This window comes from Anomalospiza imberbis, chromosome Z (assembly GCF_031753505.1).
Source record: "Anomalospiza imberbis isolate Cuckoo-Finch-1a 21T00152 chromosome Z, ASM3175350v1, whole genome shotgun sequence".
Taxonomy (NCBI): domain Eukaryota; kingdom Metazoa; phylum Chordata; class Aves; order Passeriformes; family Viduidae; genus Anomalospiza; species Anomalospiza imberbis.
Window position 1 is genome coordinate 73,253,524 of NC_089721.1, and position 24,005 is coordinate 73,277,528.

Sequence of the window (24,005 nt, forward strand, 5' to 3'; positions counted from 1 at the left end):
TCTAATAAGGGAAAGGAAACCTGCCTCATGACTAAAGCAACATATTCTATTTCTCAGAAGTTTGGGGCAGGCTTGGATGCAATCCCAATCCTGTATCTAATGTTAGATGCCTCCTGGGCTGCTTGAACATGCTCATTACAGCAGTACTTGGATGCCTAATGAAAGAACAATTCTTTTTTTGCAGGATATGAAAAGACAAGTGAGAGGGAAGGAGATTCCTTAGGCAGGACAACAGAAAATAGAAGCTTTGACATTCTCATCCTCGGGGTCTCATCGGGATCATTTGAGGCCACTAAGTCCAGTTTTGCTCTCTTAAGAGAAAAACAAAGAAACAGGAAAGGTGACATAAAATTATGAGGACTGCCCCAAGAGGCACCATCTGTCCTTTTTTGCCTTTAAGAGACGAAGACACAGAATGCAGGAAGGTTAAGGGGTCATGCTGGTTTCCAACAGCATCACCTGCAGCACCTTTGCCTTTCAGCCCTGGAAATGTGTCTGGTTCAGTGACACCACCTGCACCAGAGACAAAACAGGAGCCAGGACTCTGCCTTCAGCTGAACCAGAATGGGAACAACCACCCAGGGAAACCCACAAAAAAAAAAAAAAAACAAAAAAACAAAACAAAAAACAAAACAAAAAACAAAAAAAAAAAAAACAAAAAAAAAAAAACAAGAAAGACCAAAAAAAAAAAAAAACCCAGACAAAACAAAACAAAAAAATCCCAAAAAAACCCCAAACTAAAAACCAACCAACCAACCAACCAACCAAACAAACAAAAAAAAAAACTCAAACAGAAACCTCCCAAAACAACAACAGCAAAAAAATCCCAAATAAATCCTCTATACCTGTTGAGGAAAATGCTGCTGACGTCATCATGGCTGATGGGCGGCTTCTTGGAGCTCGCTGCCATCCTCAGGGGCCGCAGGAAGCAGTTCACCAGGACATAAAGCTGGTGCACATACTCAGACTCAGCCTCCACCATGTTGAAAACTATCTGGTTCCTCTTCCTCATGCTCTCTGCATGAGGAGAACAAATATAGTCTTGGACAATGGTTTTCCATTTTCTTCTGCACAACCAGCCACGCATAAAGCTCTGAACCTAAAAAGGGATCATGCAGGAAAAGAAAGTAAAAAAAAAAAAAAACATATTACATGACTTGTCATAAGACCTTCACTGTAGAAATAACTCTCAAAATTAAAAGTGTTTGCTCAAAAAAAAAAAAAAAAAGTTCCCTTAATGATATGTAATTAAATATATGTTACATTTCTGTTCGTTAAGGGTCATAATTGTTGCCAGGAAACAGACTGTAAAACACGGTGTACATAGAAGGGAATCTTTCACTGCAAGCTGGATTGTTGTCCCCTTCCCATCAGCAGGAGTCCAGTTCCTTCCTCCTCCCTCTAAAACATTTCTCTTATACCCCAAAGGTATCCTGTAATTCCCACAGGTAACAAATTCCCGCACAGACTCAATATCATTATTGGCAGAACTCTTAAATGATTTTTTTAAGCTCAGTTTGCTTTCCATTTTGAACGGATAACACTTGGTATGGGTATTTAAAGCTAGGTATCAATACATTGCTTGCCAGACACCAAGGCAACAAACACGGTACTCGAAAAGACAGATTTTTAGCATTCTTAAAAAGCACCTCTGTGTCATGGAAAAATTTAACTAAGCACAATATCTAGTGAAGTTGCAAGTGGATTAAAGATTACAGAAGGGGTCTACATCTGGTCACAGGAAATTCCACTATGTCTGTGCCCTGACTTGATGTGGAGATCATTCGTCTTCATAAGATGAATGAGAAGTGCAAAATTTCACTGCTATCAGTTTACTCTGAAAAAATAACTTTAAATAAAAGGGGCCCAACTGTCAAATGACCAAGATACGGAATACAGTGAATTACATACAGATTCAAAGCTCTCTTGCTACTAAAAGGGGCATTCCCAGCTTCTGCAACAAGGGTTCACCTACATGAAAAGGAAAACTCACACCACGTTATCAGCGCAGGGCTGACCCTGGCTCAAACTGCACACCCCAGAAAAAGACAGAATCCAGACATGTCTCATAAAGGATTGCATGCAAATACATCACAAGATTAAATGTGGCACAAAAATACATGTAATTGAAGAGATTTAAGCAGGGGCAGGGCAAAGAAAAAGTTGCAATTAGACTGTACTTAAAAAAAAAAAAACAAAAAACACAAAAACTAGACCGAAAACCAGAAGTACACCCCTCATCCCACCCTTCTCCCTTTAAACACAAAAGACTTCATGTTTACCTTCTTAATTTTTTTAATATCTGGATCTTCATCTTCCTGGTTGCCTTGATAAGGTCGCATTTTTTCCTTTGTTTTATTCAGTGCTACAATCTGACAAAACCAAACATTCATTAAATGCTTCCTCGAGTTAAGGAAATCCTTGGCTGGAGTACCAACAGAACAACAATTTCCCCTTCCCCCAGCCTGCAGAAGGGGCACAGAATGACCAGCACACATCTGGGGACAGGGACTGGAGCACATCAGGCCAGGATGACTGCATGTCAGGAAAAGTAACACAATCAGCCCAACAGGCCCCAACATTTCAAAGAAAATTATTTATCTGAGGAGGGGACTGTCACATATTAACCTCGCTGGGTTCTGCCGTTTTCACAGAATACTACAGAAATACTGAATGACACTGGTGCCTTAAGCTGCGGCTTTCATATTTTCCAGACTCTGTACTGCATTAATATATAACTCTGAAGTTCATACAGAGTGTTAGCAAGCTCTCCTCACAGTTCAGCCAGACAAAACAATCCTTTTCCAGCCCCAGAACCAAGGACACCGCTGCAGCTTCAGCCCTAATAATTGTAAAAAATGGGAAATTGAGGAGAGCAAACTTGGAGGATGGGACTGCGTCACCTGGACCTGGAGTTGGACAATGAACCCCAGTATGGAAATGAACCACAGCTTATAAAAGTGTGACAACTTGTGACTTGGAGGCCACCTTGATTCCACCCTGGGTGCACCCTTGGTGGAGCCATGGCCGGGTGCTTGCACTGCCCAAGGTGCATCCTTTGAAGGCCTTCTAATAAATCCAACTTTATTCCTTTAACTCTGTCTGGCTCTGCTCCAGGAGGCCTCCCAAGGCAACCCCACAGCCCTGCACCCAGCAGAAGGCTCCTGTCAGTGACTGCCCGGTGGCTCTGGCGCTCACCTCCGACTTGAGCCTCTCGATCTCCGTGTCCTGGTCCTCCAGCTGGTGCCGGAGCTGGTTGGCCGCCACCTTCTCGGTCTCCACGATCTGCACCAGGTGGATGTACTTCTGCATCAGCACCTCCCGCTCGATCAGGATGTCCGAGTAGCTGCCAGAGAGAGATCAGGTCACTAAAAACAGCCAGATACTGGGTCTTAGTGGTTTTGGTTTAAGAAGGCTTCTGCTCCTGAAAGAACTGAAAAAACAGAGAGTGATGCAGGTGAAAATATGTTTGAAATTATTCCTCTTCTGTGCCTGAAGAACTGTTCATATTATTCATTATTCTTCTTTGCATGATAGCTGACTGTGCAAAACATTACTACTGTTAGATATTTGTTATTGCTACATTTGTTATTCCCTGTTGTTAGATATTTACTCCTGCTAGATATTTACTATCATCAAATCTATAGTATTTAGTTAGATATTTAGATAGACAGTCAACAGAAAATCGATAGTATTTAGTTAGATGGCTATTTACTATTGTTAGATATTTACTGTTGTTAAATCGATAAATATCTATTATTAAGTACCTATTATTAGTAGATATTTAGAATAGAGACTCCACAAGGGGGGAAATGATGCCTTAAGTTTTAGCTTTCATATTTTCCAGATTCTGTACTGCATTACTATATAACTCTGCACTTCATATAAATCGTTCTATTTCCTCACAGTGTAGCTAGACAAAACAACTATTTTCCAGCCTAATATATTGTTAATAAACACCTACTTTACTTCTTTATCCTGCCTAGCCTCTCTTCTGGGTGTCCTCTCAAGGCATCACAACCCCCTCATGGGTCATGGACAGATAACACAGCCCCAGTGGCAATAAGCCTGCAAAGCCATGCTTGTTTGGTTTAAGTTATAATGTGCAGTGTGATCAGAAACCACCCAAATCTTTATCACCAAACCATCCAAACTGAGACAGTTCAATATCCTTTTTATTCACGGCTGCAACAGTACCCAGTTTCACAGTATTCAGCTACTGAGAGCAAGACAACTGCACTTCTTATGAGCTTCTAATTATCATGCTAAGAACTCGGTAAATTCTGTTTGTTTTGCTTATTTTAAGGTCTTGATTCTATCCCATCTTTTGGGAGGGCTTGGGGGAGCATGTAGCGCTTCATCAGAGCTATTCCTCTCCATCTGCCAGATCAATTTATGGAAGAATTCCCATCAAAACTGTCATTTTAGTGTGCTAACACATGTTTTATTTTTTTAGGACTTTTTAAAATTATGGAAACAAATGCCTTTAATCCAATCAGCATCAGGAACCACGGCATCAGTCTTTCTTTTAGCTCTCGGGCAGCTTTTCCCTGGAAAGGGACAATATCCCTGGCGCAATCAGATGCCACAATCAGAGCACCACGTCAGAAATGCTTCCCAGCTTCAGGTGGAGGAAAAATCACTTTCTCTCTGTGCAGCATCTTCACCAGACTGACCCTGAAGCAGCAAAATCCAGACACTTTGCTGCCTCTTACCCCAGGTTTTAGGAAGGTTGTTCCTCTGAGATTTAAGTACATTTCCAAGGTAAAGACCCAACCAAACACAGCAGAATGGAGGCCCTAAATCATTGACAAGGGATCCCTCACTATTTGATATCACATCTTTTTCCACTGCTGAGTTTGAGCACAGCATTTAACAGAAGGAACTTTTAGATAGCAAATCCCTTAAATTTCTTCCTGTTTGTTATAGCACTCATCAAACAATGAAAAATTGCTATTAAATACTGTGAGGCCCTTAAAATTGCAGCAATGTGCATCCTCTACAATGTGTTTTTTCTGTAAATATTTACTTGTATTTCAATGAGTGTTAGTGCACTTTCACACTGGAGGGGGCCAATATTAACCACAGCTATTGAATTCAACACCTAACCTGGAAAACAAGCTTGGATTTGAAATAATTAGAGTAAGTTCCCACAGGTATCATAAAGTAAAAGCTTTTCCTCCTTGTACAGATTATAAAAACAATAAGAAGTAAATTTAATTCTATTACAGCTGCTGTTATATTTTGACTCTTGCAGAAGTAAACAATACAGTGGAAAAAGGAAAAGTCAGGGCACCACTTCCAAGAAGTAAAACACGTACATAAATAAATCTGTCATGAAGCAATCCACTTATCACTCAGCTGTGCAAGAAACAGCAGTGAAGTACGAGATTAGTTCTTTAAAATTTTTCAATTTTTTTTTGTTTGTTTTGCAAGAATTCTGGGTTTTTTTCACAAACCAGAGTATTTCACCTCTTTGCACCCTAAAAAGGCATTTGTACATTCTAAAAATTGTCTGAATCAAAAGCACTAATCATGTCTGAGTTAGCACTAATTGTTTTACAATGTTATCAAGATAAAAATATATATAACATATGTAATAAACTGCTTTTATTTAAATTTAACATAAATAGTCCTTCCTACCTAAAACCAAATCTAGAATGGTGAAACACTCTCTTTTTCTATTCACCCTTTTCAAATGTTCTAGAAGTTTTGCTACCAATTGTTTTCAACACAGAATTTGAGGGGGTTTCACTTCGGCTTTATTCAAAATGAGAAAAATAGTAGGAAAATAGTAGGACACAGACTCACAAAAGATGAACTGCTGGTGTAGGACCCAAGATATTGTTACATACAGTGCTTCTCTTTCCCTTTTTTTGTTTCTTCCTTTAAGAGGGGAAGAAATTTATGTGTATTTCTTGGATTCTTTAAATGCATTCAGCTGGACAGCTTTGCTTTACTGGGGAACAAGAAATTTTGCTCTGGAAGACTGAAGTTTTTGTTCTTTTGAGATGCTCTTAGAGCAATTCAGTGGGGGGGCTTTGGCTGTCAAAAATGTCAGACTCAGCCTGGAAACCAAACAACATCTCCTTCACTCCCATAATTAGCAGTATGAAGAAGAGTTAATTAGAAAAGCCTGTGTACACCTACACTAACTTATAATAGACTAAATCCATTTTCCTTCTCAAAACTCCTCCTGGGAAAGGAAAAATCAGAGGCTTTTGGAATAAAACTTCACATTCTTTCAAAAGCCCCTTCCATCCATCCATCCATCCATCCATCCATCCATCCATCCATCCATCCATCCATCTCTCTGCATGCCTGAGTAGAGATCACCATGTCCAAATGTGTTCATCCGAATATCCAGAGTAATTCCAGGAGCCTTACAAGAGGACAGGGCTTCAATACTGACAAGAACACACATGTCTAAAAAACCCTTGTAAGGGAAAATTGTACCAAAAATGTTCAGATGTCAAAGGAACACAGAGAAATATATAAAACAACTTGTAAGCAGCCAGTCTAGGTCTGGTTTTCTGTCTGGGGTATCCTTCAATAGAAAGAAACAACTGCTGCAAGCCACAGCTTATATGAATTTTTATTAATATTTTATTGAGGGAAGCAATTCTATAACGTCTAAAACATCCTGAAAGCTGAGGTTGAACCTGTCTACTACCATCATCTGTAGGAGCAGGGCTCAAACCAGGTCTTTCAAGAACCTCTGACTGACTATCACCCACTACATGGAGAGAGGAAGAAATTAATAAAACCCTGCTAAAAAGCACTGCACCATTTAGTCTCAGACATTCTCAAAAAACCTAGGAAAACTGGAGGAAGTTTAACCATACCTTCTTTATTAAAGTCTTCTTGCTCTGGCAGCAAGCCAGGATACAAGTTCCAGTTGTGCTACCAACAAATACTTCTAAGTTTTGTCCCAAAATGAGACCAGAGTTATGGTTCATTGGAGCAGCCCATGCTAATTGCACCAAAGCTGCTCAGGCTGCTGGCAGAAGCAGGCATTTGGTCTGGCCACATCAAACCACCCTCCTGAAAAGCAAAATGCACAGCCTAACTCACTCCTTATGAAAACCAGGCTCTGGCTGTCTGGAAGGCAGAAGAAATTGTCTGCATCTGTCCCCACACCCACCTCGAGCAGCTGCAGAACTCCCTAACAGAGGAGAAAGAGCCTCCAGACAGGTTTTAAAGCCTGATGGCACAGTCACAGCCACAGCAGGGATGGGAACAGTAAAAGCTGCACTAGAACATAACCAACCCACCCCTCTGACTCCAAGCAACGTGCCTTGGGGTGTGAACCAGGGTTCTGAGGGATCCCAGTGCCAGCCAGAGCCACAGGGCACCATGAGAACTCCACACCCCAAATGGTTTTTACTACATGATCCTTTTGACCGAGAGGGTGAGATATCAGCTGGGAGACAGAGCCTTTGGAAAAGTGGGCCCAACAACCATGTCCATGGGGAACGGCTCGCTCAGGAGCAGGGTGCGAGGGCAGGGAAGGCCACCCTGTTGTGTGGGATGGAGACTGTGCTGGAAGCACCTCTCATCAGCCAGTGTGTCACCCACCAGACTCACACCTCACACCAAAACCCAGATGTTCCCATTGTCCTAGCACTGCAGCCAGGAAAATCTGAGCACAGGAATTCATCCACAAACAAGCTGTAGGAGAATGGCAGCCCACCCCATTGTGCAAAACTGAGACAGAACTCAAAGCATGGGCAGCATGAATCACACAGTCATGGCATGGGTTGGGTTGAAGGGACATTAAAGATCACCCAGTGCCAGCCCTACCATGGCAGGGACACCTTCCACTGTGCCAGGCTGCTCCCAGCCCCAGTGTCCACCCTGGCCTCGGGCACTGCCAGGGATCCAGGGGCAGCCCCAGCTGCTCTGGGCACCCTGTGCCAGGGCCTGCCCACCCTGCCAGGGAACAATTCCTTCCCAATATCAATTTTAACTCATTCTTTTAGTTTAAAACCATTCCCCCTCATCCTCTTGTAAAACATCATTGTTCCCCTTTTTCGGGAGCCCCCTTTCAGAGGGAAGCTCGTGAAAAGCTGCCATGAGGTGTGCCCAGAGTCCGTGGAAAGGCTCTCCACATCTCCTCTCAGGCTGAGAGCAGCCACCAACCACAGGCGTGTGAAACTTTTTACGGACCACAGAGAAGAGCATTTTAGGATGGTATGGATTTGCTAGGGAAGTGCAGTAACCAAAGGCAGGGAAAGTGAGGAACAGGAAGCTTTGGAAAACACTGATAAGGGGATAAAAAGGAATAAAGAATTACAGGTAACCAGAGTGATCAATAGACTTGTCTGGCCATGATCTACACATCACCACCACTACCCATCCCGCCTTCTCAGCAAACCCGCTTCTCACTCCTCTCCTTGGTGAGGGGACTCTGTGTGGGCACTCCTGCAGCTCTCAGTGCCACTTTCTGCAGCTGGGACCAAGAGGCCGCAGGTCCCTGCAGCACCAGTGGCACGCAGGAGGGGTGGGAGCTGCGAGCCTGGCCCGGGTGTGACCACCAGCCATGGCCAAGCCAGGCCAGCCAAGCGCTGGGGTTGCGCCAAGGCCGGGCTGGACCAGCAGAGACTTTCAGATTTGGCTGCTGGAGGGTGCCAGAGACCCAAACCAGCTCCTGGGAACACCACAGGCTTGGGTGGCTGGCTGAGAGATGGCTCTGCAAGCCCAGAAGGAGCCAAAGAGCAGCACAGGCACTTGCAGGGCGATGCCTCAGATTTTGGCTTTTATAGTTTTCAAATCCTGTACTGCTTTAGGGAATAACTCTAAACTCCATACACGGTGTTAGTTACTGTCCTCACGTTTTGGTCAAAGCAATTTCCCTGGGCCTGAAATTCAAGGACATCCGACAGCCTCAGGCCCCAAAAGTATAAACAAAAGTGAACTGGGGGGAGCAAACTGGGGGTGAATGACTTCATTACCTGGAGCTGGAATTGGAGAATTAATCCCTGAAATGCAAGTGGACAAAACTTATAATTGTGTGAAAAATTCGTGACCATTGTTCACCTTGGGTGTAGCCTCTGGGAGACTTCTGAGTGTCCAAAATGTACCTATTGATTGCCTTTAATAAACACCCACTTTATTCACGGGGATGGAGGTGCAGGAGCAGCCCCTGGACAGCCTGCACAGCCCAGGGATTCCTGGGGGGCTCACACTGGGTGTCTGTACTGGATGCACCCCTCTGCCTCACTTACAGCTCACCAGAAACCACAGAATCATGGTTTTTAAAGCACCAGGCCTCAGCTAATACAGTTTTACTGACAGCAAGACATCAGCACAGGGCAGCTCTGAGCTGCCACACTGAGCTTACAACCACCTGCAAAATGCTGCGTAAAATACACAGCAAAGTGTGCCTACCAATCTGAGAGAAAGCCTTTCTGCTTCTGTTTGTTCTTAATTTTAAATTGCCAGTTAGAGGGCAGTAGTTCCTCGTACACTTTAAACAGTGACCCAGGTGAAGGAATTATTCCCATTTTCCTCCCTGCTCTTCTCCCACATCACCTGTGCAGACAGCAGACCTGGAGGAATGAGGTTGATTACGACTAAGCTGGCAATAAATTTAAAATGCATATTTCCCTTTCCAATCAGTTTCCCAATTAAGTTCATACTTCTGCGTGCATGAAAGAAAGGTTTTTATTGCCACACGTGGTACAGTTAAGACTTTGGAATAAGCTAAAGTAGAGAAGTCCAATAAATTTTATTAATACCGCATTCATATGAAAAAAAAAAAAGCATAAGACATTTTGAGCTAAATGCAAAAAGGCCTTAAAATACAAAAGATTTTGTAAGAGAGAGTGATAAGTACACTTCAGTGTATTGAGGCTGAGACAGATTTTTTTCATAAGAGAAGAAGTTCTGGAAGAAAGCCATAACCAGGACTTCCCAAAGCAGTCACTGTCAGAGGAATTAGGACTTGCCAGGAATAAATCCTCCTGCCCAAAAATGTAGCTCAGAAGGAGCAAACCATGCTCTGTCACCCTGGGTATTATTGAGAGACCAAAATAGTGAAAATTCAAATAAAATGGAAGGAGAAGAAAAGTAAGTACAGGTGTGGAACTGATAATGAGGTTCCACTAAAATATACTGGATTAAATATCCCACTTCCTGCTCAAAAGCCAAACAATCCCCCATGTGAGGAGAGGGCTCTACGGACAACATCACAGCAGAAAAGATCTTTAAATTAAGCACTGGCATCCAAATAAAATTCTTATTTACTCAGTGTGGACCATGGGGTGCACTGAGATTGGAGCGTCCTTTTATCAACACTCTGTTTACAACTGACAAAGTAAATTAGACATGGAAGAAATTTTGATGGCTACAAATATGTGTTGGGGGAAAATAAATCATGAAAAGCAGTCCAAAATTAGGTTTTCTATATGTCAGTCTAAGAAAACAATAAGCCTCCACTACCTCAATTGCATTGTCTCAGCTAACACAGGGATTACCACAGCTCCTCATGAGGATATGACCCTCTGGAAAGCAATTAAATACTTCCCTTTCTCAAATGCCAGCATATTCACATGGAACAAGATGTTCCCAGGTCTCTTTTCAATATAAGAGTAGTGGCAGTATTCTCAATGCCTCCTACAATTTGTAACTAAGACACCTGAGATAGTACAAAAAAGCATCTTTAAAGTGCTACATAAAATGCCATTCATCAAGTCCTAAAAAAACCCCTTAGGTTAGGCTCAAATCAACAGTGGCACTTCAGAAGTTGCCAAAACTTCTCCCATTTGTCAAAAATACAGATAAACTCAAGGGAAAAGGTCTAGATCATGATGAAGGCAAAATTCAGTCCCTAAAGACAATCTGTGCTCTTTTGTTCCATTAAGTTGGCAAGAAAAGTCTTACACAATACTCAAAAACTAATATTTTAGCCTCTTTTTATGTATCTTCAGCAAAAGACCCAACGGTTTAGTAACTAATTAGAAACTCCAGGCTGTTCTGCTCCTGCTCGACACAATGCAAAGCAAACAAAAGTAGTGAAGTAGAAAATCATCAGAGCAAGGAGGAAACCCACAATAGGGAATGACACTCTATGCTTACCAACTAATTTTTTTTTTTTTTTTGGTCACTTGTTGGAATTTTGTCCAAGAAAACACAAGAAAGGCATGTCCGTATCCCTGGGAAACCTCCCCATGAGAATTTAGATACCTGTGCAGAAAAGGTGATTAAGAAAATCCCCTAAATGGCACAGGACCATGAGACTGTCCCTCACAGAGATGTCCATAGCTCAATATCATCAGGAGGTAGGTCCAAAAAAGGTGGAAACAGGCAAATAGCAAAAGGGTTGGAGATAAAAACACTGATCTTAGTTACCTCAGAGACCCAGCTGTCCTGTAAAAAGCCTGGTGGCTTTACAGCTTTTTATTACAAAATTAAATTACTTTAAATTACAACTCCCTGGTGGAGTCAAATGTCCTGACCCTGAATGTAACAACCAACTTCTCTGCAAGTTCTCATTATTTTCAGCTGTACATTGTTTACCACTGCCTTCATTTCATGTCAGTTTCTACCTTGAAAATTCCTGTGTGACACATTTACAGACTGAACTACAAGGGGCAAAAAATTTACCTTGTGTTACGAAGCTCTTCTTGCTTACACACCTTTTACACTAGGCAATGGACAATCCCAGCACCACTGAGGCTGGAAAATCCCTCCCAGCCCATGGAGCCCCAGCTGTGCCCCATGCCCACGCTGTCCCCAGCCCAGAGCTCTGAGTGCCACCTCCAGGAATTCCCGGGACACCTCCAGGGATGGGGATCCAACCCTCCCTGGGCAGTTCCAAGGCCTGAGCTCCTTTCCATGGAGAAATTCCTGCTGCTGCCCACCCCGAGCCTGCCCTGGCCCGGCCTGAGGCCGTTCCCTCTCCTCCTGTCCCTGTTCCCTGGGATGATCCCAAATCCCCGCTGGCTGTCCCCTCCTGGCAGGGAAAGGTTGTGGCAAAACCAAAGTGATGCTGCAGAGGGGGAAGCCCAGGATGCTGCTGTCCCCGAACGCCACGAGCACGAGGCAAAAAGCCCTGCTCCCTTCCTCACTCACTGTCAGTAGGATGCCTTGATTTAGCTTTTACAGTTTTCAAATCCTGTACTGCATTAGTGGATAGCCCTAAACTCCAAATGGAGTGCTAGTTACTATTGTCACATTTTGGTCAAAACAATCCCTCTGGGCCTGAAACTCAAGGACACCCTACAGCCTCAGGCCCCAAAACTATGAACAAAAGTGAACTGGGGGGAGCAAACCAGGGGTAAATTACTTGATTACCTGAAGCTGGAAATTGAGGATTAACCCCTGAAATGCAAGCGGACCAAACTTACAATTGTGTGAAAAACTCGTGATCATTGTTCACCTTGGGTGCAGCCTCTGAGAGGCTTCTGACTGGCCAAGATGTACCTTTGGAAGGCCTTTAATAAACATCTGCTTTAATTCTCCCGATCTTGCCTAGCCTCTGCTCCAGGCAGTCACTCCAAGGCATCAAGCACTGCACAGAATCACAGAATCACAGAATGATGATGGTGGAAGAGACCTCTATGATCATCAAGTCCAACCTATGCCCTGACACCTCAACTAGATTACAGCACCAGGTGCCATGTCCAGTCTTCTTTTAAACACATCCAGAGATGGTGATTCCACCACCTCCCTGGGAAGACAATTCCAGAACTTTATTATTCTTTCAGTGAAAATTTTTCCCTAATATCCAACCTGTACCTTCCCTGACGCAGCTTGAGGCTGTGTCCTCTTGTTCTGTCGCTGCTGCCCGGTGGAAGAGACCGACCCCACCTGTCCACAGCCTCCCTTCAGGGAGTTGTGGAGAGCCATGAGGTCACCTCTGAGCCTCCTCTTCTCCAGGCTTAACAACCCCAGTTCCTTCAAACGTTCCTCAGAAGGTTTCTGTTCCCAGCCCCTCTCCAGCCTCGTTGCCTCCTCTGGATGCGCTTGAGCGTCTCAACGTCCTTCCCAAACTGAGGGCCCAGAGCTGGACACAGCCCTGGAGGTGTGACCTCACAGTGCCCAGGACAGGGGCAGAGTGACCTCCCTGCTCCCGCTGGTCACACAATTCCTAATGGAGGCCAGGATGCCATTGGCCTTCTTGGCCACCAAGGCACATTGCTGGCTCATGTTCAACCAGCTGTCGAGCAGCACCCCCAGGTCCCTTTCCGCCTGGACAATGTCCAGCCACACTGTCCCCAGTGTAATGTTGTAGGGGATTTTTGTGGCCAAAATGTAGAACTCGGCACGTAGACTTATTAAACTTCATGCTGTTGGACTCTGCCCATCCATCCAACCGATCTCAGTCTCTCTGCAGAGCCCTGCTTCCATCCAACAGATCAACACAAGCTCCCAGCTTAAGCTCCCAGCAAAAGCTGTCCCACACCAGGACAAGCCCCGCAGCAGCACGGGGCTGTGGCTGTCGCACAGGGGACACCGGGCCAGCCCTGAGCCCCAGGGACCCCCAAGGCACGGCATGATGTGGTCACCCAGGGCAGCAGCACTGCCCACCCCGCAGGGCTGCCCTGGGAGAGGGCACAGCCCCGCTCAGTGGCACCACTGATGCCTTAACTTTGAGCTTTCATATTTCCCAGACCCTGCACTGCATTGGTGAGTAACTCTGAGCTTCATACAGAGTGTCAGCAGCTCTCCTCACAGCTCGGGCACACAGGACAATCCTTCTCCAGCCCCAGAACCAAGGACACCGCTGCAGCTTCAGCCCCAAAAAGTGCAAACAACAAAAAGGCCCAAAATGCCCAAAAAGTGCAAACAACAGGGAATGGAGGAGAGCAAACTGGGAGGGTGGGACTGCATCACTGGGAACTGGAATTGGGCAATGACCCCAATGTGGAAAGGGACCAGAACTCATAAAAGCATGAGGACTCGTGACTCAGAGTCCATCTTGGGTGGAGCCTTGGCCAGAGTTTCGTGCTGCCCAAGGTGCATCCTTTGATGCCTTTTAATAAATACCCACTTTATTCCTTTAACACTGTCTAGCCTCTGCTCCAGGCTCCAGGCATCACCATCACCAAGAGGAGGACACAGGTCCCAGAGCTGGCTGCCTAGGCAGCACAAGGCCTGCAGCCCCAGGGCCTCGCTCCACAAGCTCTAAATTAAAAACTACGAGCTGCTCATGTTCAATTTTAGTTCTGAAGCAGAATCACTTCTGTTTACATGGCTCGTGTCCTAAGCAATTCGGGAGCTGCCTGGCTCCTTGTGCGTTACCATGGCACTGCAGATTAGCTGAGGTGAGTGTGGATGGGAGGAGGCTGCAGAAAGTGCATTTCAGCAGCAGCTTTGCCTCCTGTTATAAATGACAAATACAGTTATTGGCTTTCACATTTATGTATTAGCTTTTGTTTTGCAAGTTATTACTGATCATAAAGATCCTGATATAGTACAATTTGTCATTTCTCTTAGCTGCTTTTTGGTATACTATAATCTGTACATTTGTGTATGCAGTGTATAGCTTATATAAATAGAAAATAGTAATTTGATAAGTATATTATGTCATAGGCCATAGCATAATATTAAAATAGATACTATCTGATGTTAAAATGCTTTTATGTAACTAACTCAGAGAATGGTGTAAGATAATTATGTGATTCCTTGCATTTCTAGATTGTCTGAGCGGTAAAATAGGAGTGACAAAAACCAGAACCCAATTTACTGACTCCTCATTACCAGGGAGTGTAAAAACAACAGGATGGAACCACAAGAAGAAATAAAGTATATTGGTTGAATTTACAAGATGGCATGAAGTCAAGTCAAAGGTTAAAACCAAGCAAAAGAACACCTAAACCCAAAGGAAAGTTTGAATATATAAGTATTGAGCTCAAACTCTCATGAATGTGCATGTACCCCCTGTAATGTAACAGGATATAGAGAACATGGTTTAAGTTAAGGGTGTGCTTTGGGCAAATAGCCAAGCACCCCAGCACTGGATTTTATCCCTTTTACCCCTTATTAAACTTCTAAAAATTTTGAAGAGTGAGCATCATTTCTCCTAAGACCTGCATTCATCAGGCTTTCAGTGAGATGGGTTTAATTTAGATTACACCTAAACCGTGGGCACTTGCCACACAGACCTCTCCTCAGGCACAGACTACTGCATGGCTCAAGGTCCTAAAACGTCCCTTTTCATAAAACGGTGGTTCAGGTGGCTCAGAACTTCAGTTTTGAAGTCAAAATTTCATTTGTCACACTTCATCATCTTAATGGCTTGACCTCCTCTTTCTTACATTTATTTCTCTGTAAGAGTTTTTAAGGAAAAACTCATTTATTCATCTGACATATCATTAATTTCCTCATTCACATGACACACTTGTCTCTAACAGAAGACTAATCCTAGGGCTTCTTTCTAATAAAATAATATTCTCCCTGAACTAATTTCAACTGCAGCACAATTGCTTATGAAAGATAAAAGACAGTGAAATAAGCATTCAGTGTAAAAGGTGTTTTTTTCCTATAAGGTACTCATGAATTGCAAACACCCAACAAATACATGTAAACATTTCTTTCTGTTTGGAAGGTGGGTTTAGGTTCTCAAAGTATTATCCATTTATCTGTAATAAAATGGATCAGAGGGTCACAAATTGAGTTTCATACCTTGCTTGGTGAATAGCTTCTACCCACTCATCTCCATCAACCTCATCCTCACAACGCAGCTCCAGTGGCTTCTGCCCCTCATGGCCAAAGAGAACAGTAAAGTAGTGCTGCAAATTAGAAGAAGGGAAAAAAGGTTCAGAAACTCTTAAATGAAAAAGATAGATAAAGTTAAGAAAATGAACAAAAAATGACCAAACAACAAATACAAAATACAAAAAATATCCCACCCAGCAAATAAAACCACCAGAAGACTTTCTATACTCAGCCCAGTGTGCTGCCAGCCCAAAGAAGATGTGTTTTAAGTTTTAGTCTTGAAACACGGATTGAAGTTAAAACTACCCTGAAAATATTCCCCTGTGTATCAAGGTAACAGCTTTCATGTACTCATTGATAAGTTATTGTTCTTAAACTTCCACATCCAAGACAACAAAACACAGTTCCCTGAAGAGCTCCTACAGCCAAGTGCAATAGCAGAACTACAGCGGGGTGTCTGCAGTTCTCTCTCGCATTTTTTTAACCCAGAACTTCCCTCACAAGCCAGCGTGGGGACCCAAGCCTGGAACCACCACCACCTCCTCCCAAAAATGCAGACTCTGCACTGGCTCCAGCTTGTTCCCCACCTTCCCACAAGAACAGGGACCCTTCTCATCCATCGCACTCCCAAAACATGTTTTCCCCTCTTTCAAGAAGCCTCACCCATAACTGCATGGCAGCTATCTTTTGTTTTCACAAGAAAATGCTATTCACCCAAAATCTGGCATTTCCTGTATGAAGGGCATTGCCCTGGTAAGTTCCACAGAACTTTCAGGGAGCCACTTTTCATTTGCCACTGTCAGAATGCAGCATTAACAGAATTAGCTGGTGGGGAGGGGAGAGCCACCTTAGCTCCCATTCCACAGGGATGGTTATTTACAACCTTATTTTCCACAGCTTGTGTACCAACTTGCAGCCAGGGAGCAAACAGGCTTCTTCCAGCTCGGATGAAAACAGGTCAGAAAATATTCCCTCTCAACACACACCTTTAATTCACAGGTGCCCTAAATGCACCCTTTAGAAATCCAGAGGTTTCACAGGCAGGAGGATGAGTGAGGGTCATAAAAACATCTGGGTTTGGGTATGAGGTCATTCAGGAGCAATTCTGACTGCACTTCTCTGGATCCCTCCACTGTCCTCACTGCCCAGAACTCCCCCAGCCCTCGCCCACCTCCACACCTGTGCACAGGGAACAGAAATTCCTGTCTGGGCTCCAACAGCCAAACTCGAGCACTCCTACATTTGGCTTCCTTTTGGGTAACATGAGCACAAAAAAGGCATTCCGTGAGGAGAAATTAATCACTCGTGCATTGTATAAGTTTGTTAAACATCACTACACGTAAACAAAGCACACTTCGAGCAGAAGAGCACCAGAACTGCAGGACTACAATCACAACAGAATTGAGAACAAATCAGAAGCAGCCTTCACATTTAACAGGCTTTAAACAAAGGAAGTTCAGGCTCAGACCTCTTAAGTCTCAGAAATTAAATTGTTCCAGAGCCCAAATGAGGAATAATTAACGAGTATAAGGACAATCTTATAACCTCTGAGGTTTGAACAGAGCATATCACTTAAACCTGAACACCGTGAATAAGAAGGAAAAACCCATTTAATCAGATCCATAGGATTCTCCATAGCAGTGAAAGATAAAAACTTTTACAACAATACAGTGCAGTTGAAAATAACCTACAGCACAGTGAAAAGTGCAGCAAGATTACACACAAATTTGCTCTGTTTATAGAGTGGAATAGTCTATTTTAAAAAGCATATTTAAAGATAAATCACACTGTTCAGCACTGCATATTATGTAACAAGTTATTTGCGTTTCATAAAGCTGTTACATATAAAATTAGAATAAAGACACAAGTGCAGACAAGCACTGGATTTAATCCCATTGTGTGGGGATTCAAGTTAAAGGGAGAGACAATATCCCTACTTTTGAAGTGCAGCAACTCAGGCCTCTGTAAAGCAAGACTTGCAGTGATCTCATGTCACAGAATTTAAACTCAGAGGTGTGCAGTTACCATGGTGACAGGCACGCCAGAAACACACAGTCAGACCAAGAAAATGCATACATTTAAACTAACTTAGAGGGCAACCACAGCAGGTCTGGACCCCATGCCAACTATAGCTAAATTACAGACAGCATTTGTTTTGAAATCACCTACACCTGTCAGCCCCCCAAACAGGCATATTGCATTCAAGCATCAGCATCAGCTCTCACTTCATTTATCCAGAAATAGTCAACTCTAGAGCAAGAAAAGTGCAAGAAAAATAACATAACATGCCCCTAAAAAGAGTCTCAAAGTCATCTTTAAATCCTCTTTTCAAAATAAGTGTTGCTCGTTTTAAAAACTAATTTACTACAAGAAGATAAGATGGGATCTGTGATGCACTATTACATTCTCCTGTAAGTGCTGTATGTGAGTAGGCCTGTATATATAATTACACAGAGACAATATAATTTTAGCACTGCTATTCAATGCCAAACAGTTCAGCTTGCACATCACTGCAGCACAGCACAGGTAAAGAACACCCTTCTGCATGCACACCATCCTTTTCCTGAAGGGAAAACAGTAAATATTTAAGCACTGTAGCACATATTTTCATCAACTACCCTCATCACCATCATTATCCTGTCTGCTGGATATCAGGAACACACTTGTGTTTCAAGGTCAGCTAGACAATTTTGTTGTTTATGTTTATTCTGAAAACCACTGGAACCATAGAAGGTAATATGAACAATCTGTGTTTTGACATAAAACAAATAAAGTAATTTCATTTTAAGGTGTCTTTTCAGTATTCAGGTGCACACAAGTGACACAGCAAGGCTTCATTTGCACAAAAACACCTTTAGCAGAGTTTTTGAAGGTAAAGATGGAAAAAAAAAAAAAAAGAGGAGGGAAAGTTTCTGGTACCTGGCACAGGTATGAAGGCATGACTGACAGAGCACTGCTGTGTGTCACTCCTTGTCTCCTACCTGGGGCTAACCAGAGTTTCTCCCTGCAGTGAAGGAGGAATGAGGAAGGAGCTGATGGGTGCCTGCTGCAGAGACAAGGCTGGAGCCATGCTCAGAGTCTGGGTGCAGAAATCCTGCACCAGAGCTGGGCTGCCCAGCAGCAGCTCACAGCACAGCTCTGCCCTTACAAAACTGCCCAAGTGCTCAAAGCAAGGCAGCAAAACCTCTGCAGCTCCAACATTTCCCCTTCAGAGGGAAAAAAAACATTGTTCTGATTACAAAAAGAATCAATCAAACAGACAAGCTCTCACAAAAAAAAAAAAGTGTACAACAACACAGCAAACAAACAAACAAAGAACATACACACAAAACAACCCCACAAAGAAACAAAAATCAAAAAGCCAATTAAAAAAAAAATAGGAAAAAAAATAACCCAAATGATACATGCCCTGTAACAGAAGTACTGCTTTTTCAGACCACTGAGGTCAATGAGAGGTGATGCTCCAAACAACCCCCTGAGTGAAGCACTGAGGCACACAGAGGAATGAGGATGCCCTGTCACAGGGCAGGGGAGCTGCTGCCCCAGGGAATGCCACCTGGCAGCTCCACTGCCAGCTCCTCCTAAATTCGGTGAGCTTTCCCTGCCCGGGAGACAAAGCTCACACTGGGGAAACGATGCAAGAGTCAGCAGTGCTTTTGATATCCCACCCTCCCATCAGCAGGGCCAGCCAACAGGTAAATTATGTTCCAAGGGGCTCCCGGGTGACACCAAACTGTCCTGTGAACTTCCAGAGGGTGTGTGTGGCGTGGCAATAGATACCTGCCCGTGGTTTGCCCTTCCCTAAGCTTTCCTTGCTGAACATAAAACCAATTTATAATAATGCACTGTGAAATTGTCATTTTAAAACTCAGTTGTGCCATGATCTGGCCAGTTGGCTATTTCCCGATCTTTCACAGATTTATTGCAGTCCTGGATTCAAGCCAGGATGTTGAGAGTAAGTTAAAAAGAGAATTACAGGTGTCAATATTGATAAGAATGGAAACCAGAGATGAAAAGCAATGGGGGGAAAATTTGTCCATGTACCAAGATTGCTACCAAAACATTAAGAGCCATAACAAAAGCCTGTCTTCAATGTGAGGCATGAGGAAGCTTAATCATTTGCCGTGTATTTAAGGCTTACATTCACTGCCTGATGTTTGCAAGGGTGTGTTGCAAACCTTTGATGCTGGAAAAGGTGGCAGAGGTGATTAATTAAAATTTAACATGACTAGCTAAAAATGTTTATTGTTCTTGATTTCTAAAGCCATTTTCATTTCAGAACCTGTAAGCCTGTGTGAAACCTGAAATGCAAGTAAATTATTGAGCAAAAGAGAACGATCACTGCAGCAACTGAAAACTCCTCAGTAATCCCAGAAGGAAAAGCAGCAAATTGCAGTCTAAATCAAAGCAGCTTATGCTATCCAAGGACACATTAACTCATGGAGTTTTCAGATGTGTTCTACTGACAGTATTTTGCCCAGCTTCTGAAACACAATACAAAAGGAGAATTCTGTATTACTCACATCCTGGGGAAAGGGAAGGAAAAGAAGGGGAAATGATGGGAAGAAGGCAGCATCTCTAGAAGGCATTAAGTGGGCAAGGATGAACGTGTGGAGGTGAAGGAAATGTTTGGGGGAGAAGGCAGCAATCCCTCACAGAAAGAGATCATTTTTAACAACGCGTGGCATCAGGAGAAGGGGAATGGTTTCAACCAGAGGAGAGTGAGATGGGATATTGGGAGTTGTTCCCTGGGAGGGTGGGGAGGCCCTGGGATGGAGGGAATTCCCAGAGCAGCTGTGGCTGCCCCTCGATCCCTGCAAGTGTCCCAGGACAGGTTGGTATTGTAAAAGCAGGCGAACCAGTGGGAAGGAATGCTGATGTCTGGCTCCAGCTCAGAAGGCTGAATGGTTTCTCTATTTTATCTATGCTATTTAAAGGAGATACCAAAACTACAAACCTGCTTTTCTAACTGCCATGTCTAACTCACTCACAACTCGTGCCCCTCTCTGAGAGTCCAGACACAGGTGGGTTGGATTGGCCATCAGCCCCAACAATCCTCACCAGAACCCAACCAAGCAATCACCCCAGGTGAACAATTCTCCAAACACATTCCACATGGGAAAAACAAGGAGCAGAAATAGAAATTGTTTTCTCTTTCTTTCCTCTGTGCTCCTCTATGAAAAATCCTGAGAGAAAGAAGAATGTGCGTGGCACATGTTGGAGCAGCCTGGGGCAGTGGGAGGTGTCCCTGTCATGCCAGGGATGGGATTTAAGGTCCCTTCCAACCCAAACCATCCTGTAATTCCATGGCTGTGCCGGCAGCATGGTGGACAGGAGGGTCCCTCTCTGCCACAGAAGATTCCCCCATGGTGGGACTTGCTGTGCCACCACTCCTGGCAGGAAATCCACATCCCATTGCTGCTAAATTAGCATGAGAACGGGATGATGACAGGACTGAGAATTCATTTTGAAGTTTCCAGGGAGACCTACTGAGCCAACACATTTCATGCTTGTATCACACCAATTAGTAGAAGCTATAATGAGAACAGGATTAGTGGACATCAGAATTAACACGATGTACTCAGGAAGAGTCAGATGGTTTCTGTACAAGGATGGCACCTCCTGTAAACCCAGAGGAGCTCTCAGAATGGTCAGCAGGTGTTTGGATTGCAACAAAAATGGTTTTCGCAATGATTTTGACAGATATCTAGGGAAATGCTTAAGCATCTATGACTTAAAAAACTCGCTCCACAGGTGAAAAAAAAAAAAAAAAAGAAAAAAAGAAAAAAAAAAATCTGATCAAAAGCTAGGAAACAGTTGGAATATTGGGCCAGCTGTCAGTTCTTAGAATGAAAAAAAGTCATCAAAGGACTTCCTTTAGGAATTCTGTTGAGGACTGGGACAGCCATTACAAAGGATGATAAAGTCTGTAAATTATTTGAGATAGTAATGATGAGAATGTATTATTAAGAGCTTCAACAGGCCTGAGTTACTGGACAGCAAGATGGCAGATGGAATTAATTGTCACAAACGCACAGGCACACATGTGAGGAAAGACATTTCAAGCTTCACATGTGGAAAGATGGACTTTGTGCTTGGTAGCACCGCTCAGGAGCAAGGTGCCAGGGAAAAGTTCCATGAAAACACCATCCCAATGCTCAGCAATGCCAAAAGAAGCAAATCAGACTACAGGGATGGCTGGGAAAGAAACAGAACGAAGTGAACAAGGCAGTTACACTATGAAACATCCTGAATACCATGGGCACTTTTGGAGTTTTCACACGGACATAAATTGGGACAGGTTCAGAAAAAAACAGGAGTGGTGTGGAAAGGGTTGAGTATGTCCCAGCTGGGTAAGTAAAAACTTAATCTGGGACTCTTCAGCACAGAGAAAGGACAAGGGATGATGATTTTGAGATGAAGGAGGCCAATTTAGACTGGATATGAGGAAGGAGTATTTCACCATGAGGGTGGTGAGGCCCTGGCACAGGCTGCCCAGGAGGAGGTGGGTGCCCCACCCCTGGAGACATTCAAGGTGTGGCTGGACAGGGCTCTGACCCACCTGACCAAGGTGAGGAAGTCACAGTTCATTGCAGGGAGAGTTGGACTAGGAAACCCTTAAAAGGTCTCTTCCATTCAGAATGTCCTGTAATTCTATGGAAGGAACAACTTCAGGGATACAACAGGAGTCTGCAAAACCAGGAGGTGTACAAAGTGGATGAACAGGGTGTCACAGGTCTGCTTCTTTTCCAATTAAAAACAAATAAATCTATTAAACAAAGGTCAGAGAAAACAGCTTCAAAACAAACAGAAGAAAGTGGTTGTTCACAGAGCTGGTGATAGTCTGGTGATGCTGTGTGACAAAGGAAGTGGTAGATGCAGTGGCAGTGATGTGCAGGGAGAGCAGCGGGGTCACTGTGCAGAATTTCGGGGCTAGCAAACACACAGAATTCACACGTTTGTAATGCAAACCATCCTGAAGCCAAAAATAACTGGAAAGTCATTTCAGAGCAGAGGGAAGGGAAAAAAAACAAGGATTAAATAAATGCCTTCCCCAGCCACCGTGTGGGACATGTAATTAGAGCAGTTGGACCTTTGGCTGAAGCCTTTCTCATAGTCCTAGAGGGGCTAATTAAAACTTCCCTTGGTGGCATGAGAGTCTTCTACAGCCTTCAGATTGCTCTGCACCTGATTATAAATGAGATGTGCTGGTGCCTTCACGAAGTGCTGGCTCTAACAAGTTTCCTGGGGTTTTTCTTGCTGATTCTGGGTTCGATTTTGGTTCTTTAAAAAAAAAAAAAAAAAGAAGTAATTTGCAAACCTGTTAGAGACACACTGGAGTATTTCAGGTTCTGTGTTTCTTTCTGGTGACACCTGGGGATTAAGGAGGTTTTTTTTTTTTTTTACCATTTTAGTATTACTTCATCATCCCTAGTAGGTAGACATCTGATACTGAACAGAACTAGGGAGAAAAATATTCCAGACGTAAATGAAAACAGTGCTTTCATCTGCCAACAGCACATTAGAAGGTACTGATTTGGATCTCCCACACTGAGGATACTCAGAGACAGGCTGTGATACCTGCTCCAGGTTTAGCTTCAAACTGGACAAATACAAAATATCTTGTACTGGGTGAGGGATGGCTTGACGTCTCCTTTCTTCGGCCAATATTGAATTAATCAAGCGCCAACCTGCTCCATGAAATCTATTCTGACATCTGACAGTGGACTGCCTTCCTGAGCCATGCTACAAATATTGTCAGGCCAAGAACAACTGAGGTAATTATATGTAATTATGCAATCAACAGTTTTCCAGTTAGGGAGATTACACATAAATGCACCCTGTATTATAAACTCTTACTCTGTCAATTAGAAAATACCAACTTGCATGCAAAACAGAAGTCAAGGAATACACAAAGGTCACCAAGGACCTAAATCCTCCTGCAACTCTGTTGAGTTGCATAGAAATTACACCAAATTACAATGGTTATAGCACTTGTTTTCATGGATGAGAGAACCAGGCTAATATGGGCCCATCTGCTCTATTTTCAATGCAGACCATTTGTACTTCAGCAGCATTTCTCAACAGGGGAAAATTCTGCCACATAAAAGGAAAAATTTAACAAGCAAAACCTACAGGAGTGGTTACAACAAGTAAGTGCAGCTAAATTATTCACTCATAATAAACTGAACACGGGTACCTTCATCTCAAAGTGCATTTGACACAGTCCAGTGGGAATTTCCTGCCAGGAACCACAAGCCACTTGCTTCCCAGGGACCTGAGAGCTGCCTTGCAGTGACAGCACAGTCTCTAGTAAACACTCACAGCCCTGCCAGGGCTGC

The 24,005-nt window shown here is 43.5% G+C and overlaps 1 protein-coding gene across 9 annotated transcripts in view; it reads right to left on the reverse strand.

Moving 5' to 3' along the window:
* RASGRF2 (Ras protein specific guanine nucleotide releasing factor 2) overlaps positions 1-24,005 on the reverse strand; it is a 126,254-nt gene that overhangs the window by 72,099 nt on the left and 30,150 nt on the right. For 8 of the 9 annotated variants that reach the window (XM_068177068.1, XM_068177069.1, XM_068177067.1 and 5 more), the window contains exons 2-5: positions 15,631-15,737; positions 3,199-3,346; positions 2,283-2,372; positions 846-1,099 (exon numbers count right to left, since the gene is read on the reverse strand). In XM_068177068.1, the coding sequence (XP_068033169.1) occupies positions 846-1,099; positions 2,283-2,372; positions 3,199-3,346; positions 15,631-15,737 (599 nt within the window). Of the gene's footprint in view, positions 1-845; positions 1,100-2,282; positions 2,373-3,198; positions 3,347-7,144; positions 7,266-15,630; positions 15,738-24,005 lie in introns of those variants that run through there. The other variant, XM_068177072.1, reaches the window with a different exon arrangement.